The following is an 18,661-nucleotide window of genomic DNA, read 5'->3' on the forward strand; positions in this document are numbered from 1 at the left end:
ATTGTGGTTTTAAAGGCAAATATCTGAGAGAGAGAATACCAGAATGGACAGAATTAATTCTCTGCACTTCCTTCCCTCTATGGTTCCTTCATCTGTAGTAGTTTAATTCTGGCTTATCATGATGCTATGTTTTCCTGCTCCTGGAGATCCTGGAGAGCAAAATGCATGAGGAAACAATGAAGTCCATGCAGGCTGCAAGAGCCTTTTGGTGTACTGGGGTCCTTGACACCCACATAAGGTCTATTGGTCTCATATAAGGGACCGAGTGCCTGTGTCCTTGTATGTACTTTCCCTAGGTGAACAAACTGTTTCCTTTTTAAGCTGAAAAAAGAGGTGAGACATTAGCATGGCATCAGTATTTTACACTGATGTAAGCTCTTCTCACTATAACGAAATACATTTACTTTTGTTAGAGCTACAGACAAAAAAGAAAAAGAGAAACATGATGAAATCTTTACTGATGAAAGCAATTAACAATTTCTAATTCATATCTACTTGCTTATTGCCCTTTTCTTCTGCAACATCATTTACTTACTGCTGCAATGTATAGCAGGAGTGTACGTGAACAAGGATTGCAAAGCTGTAGTCTGTGAAACTGCCTATCTGACTCAGGAGGGAAAGGGTTCCTTATTCTCTCTTTTAGAGTGGGAAATTCAAGGCCAAAGGAATCAAGCAACTTGCTGTTTTAATATTAGAAATCAAAGAAATGTGTTTCATAACATAAAAACAACGTCTCACTTTCAAATTTAAATATAAAGCTGATTATATTCAACTGAAGTAAGTTAGACTGAACATTATGCATCAAAATACTGATGTTACTAAAAGTACTCATGCAGTGTTTTCAGTATATGTATGGCTTAATCAAGATTTTATACACAAGAAGGATGTGTTCTGGGGGAAGGAAGGGATGATAAAAAATATCAGATGGGAAAGGAAGAACAGCAATTAAATTGAGCAGTGTGTCAACATAAAGTAAAGTAAGGATTATTGGCAGAGGTTATATATTTTATGTGATCAATTGGTAGCTCAAGAATACCAGACTCCCAAGTATTTGAACTCTTTTGGGTGCAAAGAGAGAAAGGAAATAAATAAATAAAGGACTGTCTGTTCTTGCACCGATTATGTTGTAAAACTCAAAATAGCCTGTTTGCTACTTGTATAAATTGTTATCCAATTAGAGTATCATGAAATTGGATTTTTATCTTCAGGCCTGAGTTTGCAAGCGCTTAAATAGCCATGTCCTTGTGGTTAGTCTCATTAGCGATGAAGGAAAGCAATGGATAAAGGAAATCCTGAAACAGAAAGCTGTGTGATGGTGTACTTACTCTGAAGCCACATCTTGCTCTAATTTTATCTGGTTCCCACATATTAAGGAACACATTCAAATTTGCACTGTTATTTTCCTGTTAGAGTTTGTACTAACTGAACAAGGCAAAATGTTGAGGCTGACATGCTTGTTCAAGGGAAAATCCCTTTTTAACACATTTGTCTGGGTGAAGCACGTGGACTGGGTCGAGACAGGAAGAGTTTCTTTTTCTGGTTTAGGAGCTGATGTTATTCTTTGACTAAGATTTCTCAGTTTTTACCATTTTACCATGTGAACCACAACAGGAAAAAGGTTAGCAATGGATAACGTAGGAAGCACTGCTGGTATAATAAATGTTTTATTCCAGAAGCTTTTATTTTATACAATTTTGTTTAATGCAGAGTAACAGATTTCAGAGCACTTGTGAAAATGTTTCAAAGCCAAAAGGAGAGCTTGACCAAAATGTAAGCAAACAGATTTTCCAAAAGCCACCAAATTTTTACTGAGGTTCATCTCAGAGTAAATCTGGCTTCTACAAATCTGAAACTGAACAGCATAACTTGAAAAATCTTCAGGCAGATACTTGATAGGGTAGGAAGAAAAAAAAGAGATTTTACAATTTTCTCATCATCAGGGAAAAATTTGCTTTTACTTAGTGCAAGCAATTTACTGGTTCTTGGTTTCACTGCAGTGTCCGAACAGACAGTTTTCAGAAGTGACAAGTGGCTTTCGTTATCTTGTGTGTGCCTATTTTGTAATACTGTAACAAAAGCCTTTCCCAGAATAAAGAGCCATCACTCTCTGAAAAATGAGAACTTCTAACTTCTGGTGGTGCTGATGCTTTTGAGAGGATTCAGTGCTGGCCAGAGTTCCAAGGCTCTGATTTCAATCTCATTGCAAGCATCCCCAAAATGACTACAAGCCTTTTACACCCAGAAATGTCAGATCTTCTTAGAATACAAATAATTGTTATTTTTAAACAGGGAGAGGAGGAAGAGGGGAAGGAATTTCAAAGTCACTGCTAGTAGAAATGACATAATTTCATAGAAACCAAGTAGAAATTAATAAAAGACTTGGCAGTTAAGCTTACTCTGCCCTTGTAGGTGGGGTCGTGTGCTGCTACTTGTGAGAGTCACCTAGGTGAGTTCAAGGGGCAGCAAGTGCTTCCTGGTCCCTTTTGCTTCCTGGGAAGACTTTTTTCTGTGCTGGATATCTGGTGGGCTTACTCCTTCTACTCACAGCAGTCAGTCTGCAGGAGATCCTGGCTCCCAGCTTGCTGCCGGCCATCCCTGGCAGCCATGCTCTGAAGTTTCTGAAGCTTTCTTCCCCGAGTGTGCTCCAACTGCTTGCCATAAAAGTGTTTTCCCCTTCACAGTGGTCTTTAAAATAAGACAGCTGTGAACAAAAGTGGAAGGTAAGATGAGCACTGTCTGTCGCAAAGATGAGAGCTGCCTGATGATTTTGGAAGAGTAGTTTAACTTTGTCACCATTGTCTGTGGCATGGACAAAAATCATAAATGCCTAGGATAATGTTTTGTGTGCTTGCATGTGGGTTTGGACAGGGAGGAAAAGAAAAAGGATTGTGAAGGATGGAAGAGAAAACTGAGTGTTGGAGAGTGAGGGGTTGGAAAAAGAAGTGTAAAGGTCCTACTAAGAACTCGTGCTATTTCAGAGAATGTAAAGGTTTTAAATCATGATTCACTGACATTACAGGAGGTTTCAGGCTTACTCAAGCTCCCTGCAGGTGGAGGTTTGCTCGATATAGTGTTTTCTTAGTATATTTCATCATGTTCTGATCTGTTGTCGTAATGGAGATAGAGCAGGGTGAGCCAAGGACAAGAATGGCTTGTGTGGACATTAAGAAAGGATTTTTACAGTACACATAGGCAGAAGAAAAACTGTCAGCCATTCTAGGAGGAGCCAGACCTGATCAGCTGTCCAAAGAAAGAAAATGATCATTCTTGTATCAATTCACAAACTACAGCACTCGCTCTGTTGGAAAGCAAAATCTGCTTGTTCTCTCTTTTATTTTCCTTGTTTTCTTGAACTATGCTCAAAGGTGAGGAAAAGTTGGTTTGTATTCAGTAGTGACTGATGCTACAGCTACATGTCACAGCCCAGCAGCAGGAGCAGTAACATTTTGTTTTCTTGTTTGGGATAGATAAAAGAAATGTGCAAAGGAGGTTACTTTCTGGGGAGAGAGTGGAAGCAGAAGTAAAGGATGAGAAACAGATCACAAGAGTGCAAATTACCTATATGCACATATTTTAGAGCACATACAAATGTGATCTAAAATGTATGAAGAACCCTGGCTAGATAAAGGTCTATGCAACTGTATCTTGGGGAGATTGTAAAAAGTTACTTGATGCCATCCACTGCTGGTGATGATTTGGTTTTACATGTATTTGTGGAGAAGTTGGAGGCAGAAATATTGTAAGAGTTTACTAAGTTTGTATTTCTCCACTCAGAGACTCTTCCCTGTTTTCTGGTGATTTTTGAGTGTGGCCAGTAAATGATATGACACAGACTTACTTGAGAGGAAGAGATGAAATAATCTGGGAAATTAAGATTCATGTAAGCATTAGATTGGGATTTGTAACGTTTGCTGACCTGTTTGTCACTGCTGTAACATCACACTTAGTGAATTTTGATTTTGCATATAGCTGAAGTAGGAATGATTTCACCACAGTAAAATCTGTTTTTTAATTGCACAGGATCCAAGTGACTAGATTTCCCCCTGTAAACCCTTTACTGCAGTGTTAGAGTGCTGCTTTGCAAGCCAATGCCAGGCACATATGTGGTAGGGCGTCCTGCCTGCCTCTGAAGTCCCATTTGAGTGCAGACACCCTCTTCAGCTGTCTTTTTGCCATCTCTGAGCTTTCTGTGGCTGTGTAGTGCTAGGTCAAATTTTACTCCTAAGTCGTTAGCTGGTCTGGTTATATTTTGCAGGCTGGCAAATTTTAAGAGCATTCTAAAAGATTGCTTGGATTTGTAAACAGTCTCCTTATGTTTAGCTTTGTGACTGCATGTACTGTCTGGTCTTGAAATTGACTTTTCCAAACAATTTACAATTGCATATTTGATTCAACAACTTCAAACCTGTTATAAATGCATTAAAAATATTTTTTCTTCTTCCAAAATATGATAGCTGTCAGAAGAGTCTTTCTTTCAAGGGTTGGTGTTATACATGTGTCAGATTTCTGTAGTATTATCATGCAAATAAGTTGTTCTTAGTAGTGTAGCAGTAGACTGGTAAACAAATTCAGTGGCTTTCGCTCAGCAAAAGAAAATGAATGTCATAGAATCATAAAATGGCTTGGGTTGGAAGGAACTTTAAAGATCATCTAATTCCAGCCCTGCTGCTATGGGCAGGGTCACTTCCCACCAGACCAGGTTGCTCAAAGCCCCATCCAGCCTGGCCTTGAACACCTCCAGGGATGGGGCATCCACAGCTTCTCTGGGCAGCCTGTGCCAGGGCCTCACCACCTCCTGAGTGAAAAATTTCCTCCTTAGATCTAATCTAAATACACCATCTTTTAGTTTAAAGCCATTCCCCCTTGTCCTATCACTACAATCCCTGAGAGAATCCCTTTCTATATTTCTTGTAGGCCCTGGTTAGGTACTGGAAGGCTGCTATAAGGTCTTCCAGGAGCCTTCTCTTCTCCAAGCTGAACAACCCCAGCTTTCTCAACCCGTCTTCACAAGGAGAGGTGCTCCAGCCCTTCAGTCATCCTTGTGACCATCTTCTGGTCTCTCTCTGACAGGTCTATGTCCATTTTTGTGCTGGGGGCCCCAGAGCTGAACACAGTACTTCAGGTGGGGTCTCATGAATGCAGAGTAGAGGGTGAAAATCACTTCCCTCCAGAGGGAGACAACGTCTTTACTTCAACCTCTCCCAAGTATAACTGGAGGAAGACCAGCACTTCTGAAGAGCTTGAATTTTTGTTCCCTACTCATTGGCTTTTCTTCTGTTCTTACAGGTTCTAGATAAACTCTTCTCTTTCCATGGCATAGTACTGTTCTTACGTGCTAACTGAAACTGAAAAACACTTGCGAGGGAGGGAACAAGATACCTATCTCCCACCAAGCTGCTCACACAACTGAACAGCGCCATTGCTCTTTAGCGTCACGTTCTAACCCTTGAGCTGGATGGATTTCCTATAAATCTCTTAAAAGGCAGTTGACTTTACGCACTGTCTGAAGGAGCACTAGCATTATCTGTATGAACGCTGTTTGCCTAGCTACATACTGAAAAGTAATTGATGTCAGTTCTATTTTGTCATATTGAATACTATCCCTGTGGTGGAAAGCAATAGCTAAGAGCAAGATGGTGCAAGAAGATTTGTCACTGTTTTTAATGTGAATATGCAGGGTGCAATTAGTCAAAAATCCTTAGAGATTTCAGCTCTCATCAAGATGCTTCTTCAGCTGAAATCTGTACCTTTCACAAAACAATATTAAAATATTAGCATTTGCCATATTTTCATTAGTTGTGGCAGAAGAGGACTTCAAAAGAATAAGAATTAGTTGAATTTACTGCAGCCTCTGAGATCACAGCCCTGTGGTATAATATCCCATGATAGTCTCTGAAAGCTTCAAATCCTCCAGTCCAAGAGATAATAATTTACTCTCAGTAGTTGTTAACAGGGTCATTAAGGTATTAACAATTAAGGACTTAGGGTCCTAGTACCCACCCAGCTTTCCAGGTTTTGAACTAATCAATGATAACAGCCGTGTGATCTCAGGGACTTACCCTCAACCTCTCTGCAGAGTGATTTGAGCACCAACATCTCTCAGGTGGGAGTCAGGACTCATGAGCAGGGCTGTGTCTCCAGTTTGCTCTTCTGTCCCTACTGTGGGGGACTGCACCTCACATGGCACCCCACAGCGTGGTGTGTCAAAGAACTCAGTAACCAGGGCTGGTCTTACCATGCAGGCCAGACCGTAAATGCAGCAGTTTGGTCTTTGTTTCTCCCAAAAGCTAGGCTGCTGCTGGAATGGGGATGGGACTGTGCTCACCATAGGAACTGCAGTAAGGGGAGTTGTCCAGGCGTAAGGATCATTGCCCATGAGAGCAGACGTGAAATGCAGATGTTTTCTGTTTGTGTTTTAATGAATCAGTTAGTTGCTCAGTGTTAGTGCTATACAGACCAAGTCAGACTCTATTTCCACGACTTTATCATCTACAGGGCTGTGGCAGGCATAGGAGGAGGCAGTGGGATATTGTGAGAAGGTGAAAGGTAGTGTTCCTGTCACTTGTGTCTAGTGCCTCTCCTTCAGCAGCTGACTCTTGACTCTTCATATGCAGTAACTTCAGTCCAGAAAGTAGTTTTCCATTCTCCAGTGTGTGAGAACACCAAATTATGCAGACACCCTGCTGATGGATGCTGCAGAAGCGGATGTGACAGCCACAGGTTGTGGGTGAGACGTCATTTGTTCTGTGATCTGACACTAACATCTGGATGACCTTTAACACTTGGCTGGTCTGTTTTCTCATATGTATGATAGGGCTGTTACCTACTTTTGCCCATGGCTTCAAAATCCTTAGGGATAAGCTTTGATTTGACATAAACTTTAGATAACTCCATTACAATACTCAGTCTCATTTTTAAAATGCATTGCTCTCTCTTTCTTCTCTGCTACAGCAATTGTACAGTTTAACTATCACTACTTTCTCTGACGTAGTGTGATGTGTTTATTCATTAGAAGTTGGCCTTGTCACCTGCCTATTTTCCAAAGGATGGCCTCACTGTTTCACTTAATTTTTCCTAGGTGATGGAGAGGTTTTTTTTGCAGCATGACACTTAATGTGTTCCTCACCATACATTAATCAAAGGAGAAATGTCAAGAAATGCAATTACCAGAATTGCTGCTACATTATCTGCCATACCTAGATATTTTTTTCCTTTAAACCAATGCTGTACCTGGAAGGGATATGTACTCAAAGGCTGGTTTTGGTATAGGTACAGATGGAATCGTTTTATTTTTTGATGGGTAGAATGCCTCCCGTGTAGAATCTAAAATGCCTCTACTAAAATAAAATCTGTCTTTAAACTTCTTTCTTTATAACCCACAAGTTTTTCAGCCTATCCATAAAAGAGAGCAATTAAGAAGAACATCAGAGTAGGGAGGATATATTTCATGTGCAAATATTTTAAAACAGTAGCTTTCTTCCAAACTGGGCTTTTATTTTTTGCAAAACAGGATTTGCTTAGTCACACATTGTGAACCAGCAATCTGGAATGTGGCTATTAAATTCCGCCATTTCACAGGATTACTTTAGTTTGTCTAAAGATCTCCTGAAGTTTTATGTTATTTTCTGAAGATTTATGTATGTCAAACTTCACAAGCTAGCTTTAATTCTGTTTCTTGAAGAGCAAGTAAACAACTTCTGCACTCACTGAAAAAAAGACCTCAGACCCAGGGATCTTTCCACAATAAGGAAAATTATTTTTCTTTCAAGTTTCCTTCTCCAATCCATCGCTATTCAGAATTCCAAGGCTGAAGGCAGAAATACTTCATGCTTTTCTTTTTTTCTCTTCACTTTGGATGTGAAAAGTCTGTGGATGCCTTTTAATTGTTAATCTTTCCCATGAATTTAACTTGGCAACTTTAGCCTCTTTTTCCAAATGGGGAACGAAGACATAAGTTTGAAGCATTAAGGCTTGAGCATCTTAAAGCTAGGTCCATGCTCAGGTAGGGTAAGTGACTAGAATGGCAAGTACTAGGTCCTTAAGAGAAGAACAAAATCTGGCATTCTGCATCTTTGTGCAGCTCTTCTTCAAGGAAAGTAAATTGGTTTTCCAGTTACAGTGTTCCCATAGACATCCTGGCTTTTGCAGGAGTGTCCCCTTCACCATAGCTTATCTATTGCTCCTTTCGGGGCATGACTCACTACACTAACTTTTTCTGTCGTGGCAGTTCACGCTATCTTACTGTCACTTAATACTTGTCATACTTACATAAATGCTTTGCTACAACTGGAAACAGGGATAGAAAACCCTGTCCTCTTATTTACTGAAAAATGTACTCTTCTTTCCCTTACACATGCAACTTCCTCTCTCAGAGGCAAACTGGCCAGTCGACTGCAATTTGCATCTAGAGTACACAGAGTGCTGCCTTGCCTGGTGTATTAGTCATAGGCAGTGTGCTTGAACCATTCTGGGAAGCCCCAGCTAGGAAGGAGGAAAAGGTTAAAATCAGAATTCCACCACCTAGGTTTTAGTCTCTGCTGCTTTCACGGGCAGTGCTTGTGTATCTTCTGTGTCTTTGTGCATTTCCCTCCACTCCTTTAAGGGATGTAAAATACCTGTTTCATTGCTCTCTCTTTCGAAGACCCGCAGTGAAACAAATGCTCAAGGCCGTCTTGGATGCACGTGGGCAGATGTGAGTGAAATGGAAGCTCCAGCAGACCTGCTCGAAGTAAGTGAATGTTTTGGCTCTCCTCTGATGTGCTGTTTGTGTAGCAGGCATGGCTTCACCTGGTGCAGGTACAGGCCACTTTATAGACAGACAGTTATAGGCTCATTTTTGTGTTCCAGTAGAATCATCTGAATGATTTATTCTGCTTAAAAGTAGAAGGAAATGTTACATATTTTTAGATATCAAATTTTTAGATATGAAATTCTTAGAAATAAAATCTTCTTTTTTTTTTTTTCTTCTCTTTTTCCTCCCCCCAAAAGTAATCTAGTCACTTTGATTTGTTATTACACAAAAGGTAGAAAGTGGTTCGTTTTAGTGATCCAGCAACTTTGAGCAGAATTCAAACCAATTTGCTGAACGTATTTGTAACGTTTAGATTTGCGAGTTGTCATATTGATTTTAATAGACTCTTTGTGCTCCTAAATATATGCCTAAGGCCCAGATCCTGAACACGAGTAATTCCACTGACTACCATGTAATTTTTTCAGATACTTTAATTTAAACATGTTGATGAACTTCTACAGGAAGAGGGATTGTTTTCTGACATGGAAATCGAGTGCTCCAACATTAGAGCTTTGCCGGACTGGTTGGGGGTGAATATGTGGCCGGGGTTTATGCATATGAAAAGACACAGTAGAAATATTCTGTGATCTTCTTCATTATTGTTGGCATTAAATTCTCTACTTGAAGAAAATAAATTAATTTCAGGAGTCATAAGACATTAGAGGTGCTCACCCTTTTATTCCCCATTTTCTCATGTATTGGTTAGAATTCAGATTAGGGAGAAAAAAATATCCCTGACCACATATGGATCCAAATGGATTTTTATGAATGTGTGTTTTTTATCCAAGCCAGTTCTCTTTATATATATATATATATATATATGTATATCACATGTTTGTATTCATGAGAACTCATGGAAACTTCTGGGAAATTATGATATTTGTCATTGCCGTTACAAGAACGAGGGCTTAGCTGCTTTTGTCCTTCATGGACAAAACTCCAAGTTAAATCAAACAATTGCAGATTGGACCGGTTTTCCTAATTGCTCCAAATAGCCTATTCATTTTCTGTATTGCTTGTTTTGAACCCATTGTGCTAAAGATTATTGCTGCAGGCCTGCAAACACTTACCGGGCGCAAAACTACTAATTATTCTAGTTCTTGTAAACGAAGGGAATTACTTACTCCCACTTTAACTTATGCTTAACTTTTGTGGCTTTTACTATTTGGTTGTATTACCATCTGTAAGATAATTAAAAGCCTATTTTTTGTTAGCCTATTTTGTGTTCTATACCTCAGATGGTGCAATGAGACCTAATTTTGTTTATGTCGCCACCCATTTGCATAATGGCTCTGAAACACAGGCTAACCAGGGTTAAAGCAGATGTACGCTTCAGAATCTGCTGTCAGCAGGTGTTAAGATACCGATGGCAAATACACTGTAAGAAAATGTTGCTGTGTCACTTTCTTTACATTGCTGGTGGCAGGGTGGATGGGAGTTTTATATGATAATCATGACTTGAAGAGGGGATGCTGGAAGTATTCATTTTTGAACTTTTTTTTTTCATCTAGTCAAAGCACGTACTACTGACCAAAAAGAAGACTGTATTAGCCAATTCTCTGGAACAACAGATTCTCTCACTGGAAAGACAGAGACGAGAGGTAATCTTAAGTTTACCTACCCTTAATCTTTACAGCTATAACCTAAGGTAGACATTACAAATTCAGTAACATTTCCATGGCAGGAAATCATAGAATGTTACTTACACTGTATTTAAGCAGCAATTGGTTTCATCAGGCACTGCAGCAAGAGCTCTGTTTCTTCTCTGGAAATCTCATCCCCCACTCTTTTGAGGAAATTTCTATCTGGAGAATTTCCACTTCTCATTTCTTCATAGCCTGATGCATGCAGACACTTAAACTTGTGTTTAAATTAGTTCCTATAGTTCCTATATCTAGGCAGTTAAATTTGGAGAACTGTTCCTAAAAACAAACATTGACCAAATATTGTAACACGGTTATAAATCCAGAAGAGTGGAGATTTATATGTCGAAAATGGCAAACTTTCATAATGATCACTGTGGTAAAGCCTAAGGAATAACTGTGAGTAGTAGCAACTGGAGTGTTACCACAGGTAGCAGCAAACTGGAAACTATTCTATTTCTGAGCATTCTAAAGAGTCAACATGCATCCTACAAATCAAAGTACTTCTGGGAAACCTATTTGGCCTTCTCCAATAAAAATGCACACACATTGACTTCACTCATACCAATTTTATGCAAGGTGTTTGCCAATCTTCCCTGTTTTGCATGCATACGTTTGCTCAGTTTAGTAGTACTGAAAAAGGCAAGCAGGGTTTGCACCCAGCTGTAATTGCGGTTGATAGGCATCTTCAATTCACTGTTTTGAAGCTGATGACCTTCTAACTGCAAACATGCTTATGTAACTGAAAGCAAATTAACAAAATTGTCCTTAGCCATTTGGGAATTGCAGTTTGGGATTTGTACAGTGTTGCAAATGATTCACCTATAGTTTATTTTCTATTTGCATCTTTCCTGAATGTTACTTCCTGAACATTCATCTGCCTTAGTTGAAATAACAAAGAAATGGCAGATGAGCCATAAAGCTCACTGGATTTCATGTTTACTTTTTCTTGAAATGGACTGTCCAGATAACAAAGAGGTTGTGAACACTCATAGCTAGAGAATAGGTCTCATATATCGACATTGTTGAAATGAGGGTTACTTACTGTTTCTTCCTGATAATTACAGCTTCTAGAGGTGAACAAACAATGGGATCATCAGTTTAGAGCTATGAAACAACTTTATGAAGAACAGGTAACAATATTAACTGCTTCTATTGGAATATGAACATTGAATATGAACTATTTGCTGCTGCTTAAATCTGTGCTTAAAAATCAACCAGCTGTAGCTGCAGTAGTAGTATCTTTGAGTGGGCATGTGGGCACCATCATCATATTTACTTTGTATTTTGTCTTTCGCTTACAGAGGTAAAATACCTAAATAAAATAAAATCACATTACATAAAAGTGAAGCTTATGTATTTGCAATCTTCAGTGAGACAAATAACAAGAGAACAGACAAGCAAGCTTTGTCTAAATTAGTAGGGAACCATGGGTGGACATGACAGCAGAGGTGTTCATGCCTTCCACAAGGTCACACTTCAGAGCAGAATGACCTGAAAATTATCCTGCAGTGTCTGGTGTGTCCAGCCACAGACTCACTTTGTCGCATGTCTATTGGTTCTTGTCCCGTCTTTTGTGGTAAATTTCACTCTGGTTTAGGAAGCCTAGAAAGTCACCAGGGCTCCCTGTAATGGGGGAGCGCTCAGGTAAATCTTCCATGAATGCCACCTTCTGTAAGAAGAGAGACTTTTTACCTTTGAGAAACTGCTTTGTACAAAAATATTAATTATATATTAAAATATTCATAATATAAAAAGTAAATGGTAAATAAATACTTATCTATTTATATTTTTATTTATTTTTGACAAGATGCCATTGTCATAGCTTTCATTCCTTGCTTGCAGCTCTGTGGCATATTAGCTGCAGACATTATAATCAACTGCCTAGCAAAGCTAGCTGCTTAAAATATTTCTCGGTATTCTAAAAATTAAGTTGGTTCATAAACTGACACTTCTCTTATTTCCTTCTATGAAAAGGAAGTTTGCCAAGTGACCTCATGTGCTTATCAGGAAAATTTTCTCTAATATTTTCCAGTAAGTTTTACTGAGATCTGGATCATTTCTTCCTTGACTTTTTTGTGCAAAGAGAATTCAAATGTCTCTTCCTCATTTAATATGGGACAGTTTTATGCCTCTGGCTAGATTGCTTTGGAAGTGTACTAGTGCCGAGGCAGTCCGTGTTGCAAAGGGAAAGGAAAAGAACATTAAAAATGGAGAATTCATATGCAGGAACAGTCCCATGGTAGCAGTGCTTTGGCAGCAAAACCAGTGCTAGAGCCAACTGAGGTAACACCATGAGAAAAACTGCCCTAAATCATTAAGAGTCTCCCCTGCAAACAGAGCAGCAGGGCTTGGGGGGAGGAGTAAGTGGCTGGGCACTTTGCACCCAACCAGATCCACGCCTTTACGCTAATCTGCTGAGAGTTGAAAGGATTTGGAGGCACCTTTGGGGTGCTGTGCCTTTCTGGATGCACAGTCAGCCCACCATGGTATATTATTTGCTTTTCAGCTGGCAGAAATGAAGACAAAACTGGACATGTCAGAGAGGAGAGTCAGTGAGCTGGAGGAAGAGAGACATCGGCATCCTCCAGAAAAGGAGAGGCTGCAAGTCCTGGGCAGAGACAGGCGGTCACAGGAAATGGTAGGAGGGTGCACTGTCACCCAGTGTCTTTCCTCTCTCTTCTACTAAGTGCACACCATGGGCTATGTCAGACCCTGTAGGTGGTGGTGCTGGGTGCTCATCAATATTGTACCCAAGGCAGTGGCTGATCTCCTCTTTGATCAGAGAACTATGCATTGTGAGGCAGTCATTTCTGTATAAATTGTCAGACCACACAGCAGTAGTGTGTGTGAGAAGGAATAAAGAGCAGATTGATGTGCATAGCTTAGATATTTTCTTCCTGAGTGTTCTTTTTAGGGTGAATTTCTTTGTGTCCAGAGAAAGAAAATGCTACCGCAATTTTAAATGGAAAAGCTGCAGATATCACATAAAATGCTCAACAATAAAAAGTCAGATCCCTGAAGCTAAATTCCCACCAAAGTAAACCCACCAACCAAAGTAATCAGCAACTTTATACCAAATATGCAGAAAAGGTTGTCTTTGCCCCATCTGTCAAGCATCAGAGAGTAAGCAGTAAGTATTCTCATTCTGTTTCATGGTAATACAGCTTCGTAACCTCTTGTAAGAGCTTCTGACTGCTGTTCTAACAGCTGAAGACAAGGTTCTCCTTTCTCATGGGAAACTTGATAATGTGAAACAAACCTGAAGACAAGTGGCAATCGCATCACTTCCATTATCAGATAAAAAATATGATAGCTGTTGTAGGAAAAAAGCTTTTATTTTCATAGGCTGAACATTTGTCTTACTTGCTTAACTATTACAACATGGGTAAATGTGCTTGGTTTCCAACCCATAGGCCCATTTACATGCTTCAAAGCAAACTATGCCATTATGAACTTGTTTAATCACTGCCTGTATTTGCCCTGAGTATACAGTCAATGCTAGACAATCCATCTTCCTGTTCATATTACTAAGATGTTTACTGTCAACCTTTTTAATAAATGATAGCTGTGAAAAATTGCTAACTCTTTGGAAAGGTAACAATGAGCAGTACACTCTCAAATTGTTTTTGTGCATACGTGAATAATGAACAAGGTAACTATATACTCTAAAAATCTCTTGTGGGGATGGGTCAACCTGCCTGGCATACCAACTTTAGAACAGCAATTTCTCTACAAATTATATGGCAGCCACTATGTGCTTCTATTTCTTTTGAACTTCTTTACTTGTTGGATACCCTGCAGGGATGCAGGAGATCTACACCTTTGCATATGTAGCTGGTAAAAGTAGAGAATTATGAATGAGCATCATAAATTATAATATCCACATCAAGTAGTGCTGTGCTGCCCATGGGGCTAGGTGAAGAAAAAGCAGTTCCAAGGGACAATTAAGAGAAATGCTTAAAGTTGTTCAGCTTGAAAACACACAAGTAAGTCTGTTGGTTTAAAGTTCAGCATGCTGAAGAGGCCTGGTTTGACAGATCTATCACGATAAATTTTGTAGGGTTTTGTATTTTTTTCTACAGCATCTAACTTTCTTCATACTTGAATTTATTTTATATTTTATATATACAGTATTATATATGTATCTCTGTATATATTTTATTTTCTTAGAAGATAGCAACATTTATTTTATTTTATTTATTTATTTTTTTAATGTTCTTCCCTCCCTATAGCCATGGAGCTGGCATAGGCTGCAGAAGGTTGTTGCCAGGTCAGAGTAATAAGGTGTTTGTTTTCTAATTGCTTATCTAATCCAGCAGCCTGACAGGACCTTTTAAATTTATTTATTCAGAGTAGCTTCCCTGAGCCATATGGGAAAACTAGCAACAGCAATCTCTGTCTGATGGAGCTAATTTTCTTTTTTGGTGCATCTGAAGGTATGACTGTCACACTGACAATGTTGGGAATTAAAAGTTAATCTGTTCGCATGTCCTCCATGGCCCACAGATGAAAACTGACTGTTTTGGAGATTTAAATTATTTTGTTCTCTCTGCGCTCAACTGTGTGCCTGTAGATGGTAATCAAAGACTTATGGCAAAGAAGCCATAAAACCTAAGGTTAAGTGTTGAATAAGAAGCAACAAGACTAAGAATTCAGATTGTTCAAAAACCCAAACAAACCGTGTTTGGGTTAATTATAAATGTTTGTATTCCCCAAGCTGTCAGCTTTGGAGAATGAGAATGTGTGCTAGGAGAGAGGAAGAGGGGATGGCAAAGAGTAGAATAAAGCTAAAAACCTACAAGGATTATAGTTTTTTTTTTTTTTTTTTTTTTTTTTTTAATATATTCAAGCATACAGAGACATGCCAACTTGAGTTAAATCCTGAGTGAGTTCCTTATAGAAATGTTCCAAGTAGCCTAGAACAAAGGATAATAAGGCTACCTTCTGCATATGGGACAGTTTCTCAGGGGTGTTTTTCAGTGGCTTGATGTGGACACAGTGATTCACTTCTCATGAGCCCAGAGAGAAAATACCTAGTAGCTGGCTGCACAGAGATAGTGCTATTGCACAAAAAGATAGCATGCGTATGGTGTCATGTGTGTGTGATTGTTGGATCTCATTTCTTTATCACATAAAGCAGCTGCAGAGGAATATTTGAAGTTTTTTTGTTGTTGTTGTAGAACAGTCACTCTGTTTCAAATGTCTGAACATCTTTCTATAAGACAATTTGACAAAAGCAAGCTAGCTAGGAATGCATTACCCTAGAGAGAAAGGAGGGAAGCTTACACAATGCCAGTTACTTCGGGCTCTGATCTGAATCTTAGCTCCCCTCATTGTCAGTTGAAAATAGCCGTGCTGAAAGCAATAGGAGAAGTGAATCAAACTTAATTTTGCAAATCTGTCCTACTAATTAGTATAATAACATCTTGAAAGACTTGATAAGTCCTGTTGCAAATATGGATATCTTCATGGTGGTTTGCTGGGATGGAAGCAGCGTAGGCACACACACTAAGAAGGGTCGAGCTCCAAACAACAAAAGTGATGAGGTAAAGAAAAAATAAAAAAATATGGGTTTCTAAGCCTCAGTTGGCAGCTTGGTAATTCTTGAGCAAGCTGAGGCCTACCTCTTGAGTAGTGGGAAGAGCCCTCACGCTGTATGATACAGAGATGTGGTTTTGTCTCCGATGTTGTATGATACTTGGGGTGGCTGGGACTCAACCTGCTTCTAGCCCTGGCCTTGCATTGAGTGGATGAGACTAAGGCAGGGTTGCGATGGTCATTTGTATGCTACCATTTGCTTTGGCCTGCCAGCTTTTTCATGCCTTTATGCAACTGCAGATTGTGGAGAGCAGGAATTTATTCTGGTATGTTGCCTCTATCTCATCATATGGTGAGCGGTCAAAACAATTTCAATAAACTTTGTCATATCTGGGTTTTACTAACCATCCGTCTTCCTGTTGCTTTCCTTCCCAGCTGTGTTTGGGACACCAAAAATTCAGCACATCTGCCAGGCAGCAGATACTTGAAAATTGTTTTGAAAAATGGTTCCATCTGCATTTCTCTGTATTTTGCATCCCAGAAAGAAACAAAGGTTCTCAGCGAAGTCCTGCACGACATGAAGGAAGAGAACAAGCTCCTGAAGCAGAAGAATGCCTCAATGATAAGAAAACAAGAACACTATGAGTGTGAAATAAGTCGTCTTAATAAGGTATGAGCAAGAGTTGAGCCAGTGACTAGGACTTCTCCCTTTAATTCTAGGGTCTCTGATGTTAAGCACTAACACTACCTGATGACTTTATTTTCACTCCTTGGGTGAGCAATCTGTCTATGGTAACAAACTAATGGTCACTGTTAATCCATAGATCATAGATTCTGAGAGATGGGGAAAGAAGCAAGAACTGAATTTAGCTAACACCTGTTCATGCTGCTCTTGGCAGGTTGGAGGGTTTGCACTGTAAAGAAGAAAGTTAAGAAAATCTTTGGCTTCTTCTCTGAAACTTCTCTCTGTCATAATTATATTCTTTCTAGGTTTCCCCTCCTTAAAACAAAAGGGAAATGGGAAATGGCACAAAGCTGTTTTCATGCGCTTCCAGTGGAACACTGTGATAAAAAAAATAATAATCAAACAGTTTAAAAACTGTTGTTTTACGTATGTTCTGTCTGAGAATGGCTTCTCTTCACAAGACATATGCTCCAGTCTTATATGCATGCATGCATACATACATGACTTTGTATATATATTTGTATGTATGCGTGTGTGTGTATTTCATTGAGGAAATTGCCATAAAATAGCTCAGGGGATTTTTTTTTTTTAACTGAGGGAAAGTAATAAATGCAACTTTGTTTAATCAAAAGATCACATAAAGCAGTGGGTGTTTTCTAACAATTCTGTACTTCACGGTGAACCACAAACGCTTCCTGAGGAAATGCACTGCAATAACCATTGCTGTGTATCTTTAAGTGAAGCATAAATTGGAGGACCAGAATGTGTGAAAGTCAGGGCAAAAAGGTAATGTTGCCATATTAAAATATCTGACAATTTATGATCTTTAGTTCATTCTGAAATGCATTGACAAGACTTGCTCAAAACCTTTTCTGACTTTCATTACAGATCTTGATTTTTATTTTATTTTATTTTATTTTTAGAATCTTACAGTGTTGTTGGAACTAAGATGTAGGTGAATAAACCATAGTTTTAAATGAAACATCAGCTTTATGCAACATAGTTTCTCACACGAGTGATGCTTTACTGATTTCCTGTGTAATTGCATCCTTCAGATCTCATGAACACATGTAATACTGTGACCTTTTAAGTCTAGTACCTCTGCTATTGTAGTTTCAGTGCCTTCAATTGCTTACAAATTTTCCTAAATCAAACTTCTACCTTAAAAGCACTTTAAGCTCCTTCTGCGTTACTGCTGTTGGAAGGCTGTTCTGGAGCTGTAACCCTTCTTTCATTAGACACTTTCGTCCATTTCAGTTGGGCTGAATTTATTCAGGCCAGATGATGATGATGATGATGATGATGATTAATGGTAGTAGTATCAAACAAATTGCTTCACTCCTGCTGTTACCCTTGCTCTTTTCCCGTATCAACGTGAAGCAATCATATTTTCATTACCAGACAGTAGCTAAGCTGATCCAAGTTTTTTGTTCCCTTAAATACATAACCGTGCTTGCTTATGCATGATTTTAAGCTACTTAGTTCCCAGTTTATGGAAGATATAACTACTGGTTCTTAAATACCTGTTTAACCTGTTTGCTTCCAGCTTCATTCAGCATTGATCTGGTCAACCAGAGTACCCAATATGTAGATCTGATCCTACTTTGATGTTTGCCATATGAAAGTGTTGCAATAGTTTGAAATGCCATATCCCAAGACTGTTGGCTTTTCTGTTGCTGTTTCCTTGTTTGCCTTACAGTTCAAGTACTAGACAAATTTCTCTCTGACTTAATTGATAACTTTGCTGCAGCGCTATCTCAGTTGTGTCATTCAAACGTAGACTGATAGGCTGTAATTTCCCTATTAAGAAAATCTGTTTATTATTATTATTTTTTTAAAATGAAAGACGATCAGGTTAAAGTCTGCTTTACTTCATCCCATTTCTAATGTCTGTAAGGCTTTTCTCTTCAAAATTTCTTCCCAAATGTGGCACACTCGTGTGGTTAGATTAAGGGATTGCTAGCTGCATGGACCACATCCTTCTCATAACTTTGAAAACCA

The 18,661-nt window shown here is 39.0% G+C and overlaps 1 protein-coding gene across 11 annotated transcripts in view; it reads left to right on the plus strand.

Moving 5' to 3' along the window:
* TNIP3 (TNFAIP3 interacting protein 3) overlaps positions 1 to 18,661 on the plus strand; it is a 70,038-nt gene that overhangs the window by 31,447 nt on the left and 19,930 nt on the right. For all 11 annotated transcript variants that reach the window (XM_082759150.1, XM_082759152.1, XM_082759147.1 and 8 more), the window contains 5 exons: positions 8,642 to 8,728; positions 10,303 to 10,392; positions 11,502 to 11,567; positions 12,944 to 13,075; positions 16,517 to 16,645. In XM_082759150.1, the coding sequence (XP_082615276.1) occupies positions 8,642 to 8,728; positions 10,303 to 10,392; positions 11,502 to 11,567; positions 12,944 to 13,075; positions 16,517 to 16,645 (504 nt within the window). The remainder of the gene's footprint in view (positions 1 to 8,641; positions 8,729 to 10,302; positions 10,393 to 11,501; positions 11,568 to 12,943; positions 13,076 to 16,516; positions 16,646 to 18,661) is intronic.

Source organism: Aythya marila (genome assembly GCF_965140915.1).
Source record: "Aythya marila genome assembly, chromosome: 4".
NCBI lineage: Eukaryota > Metazoa > Chordata > Aves > Anseriformes > Anatidae > Aythya > Aythya marila.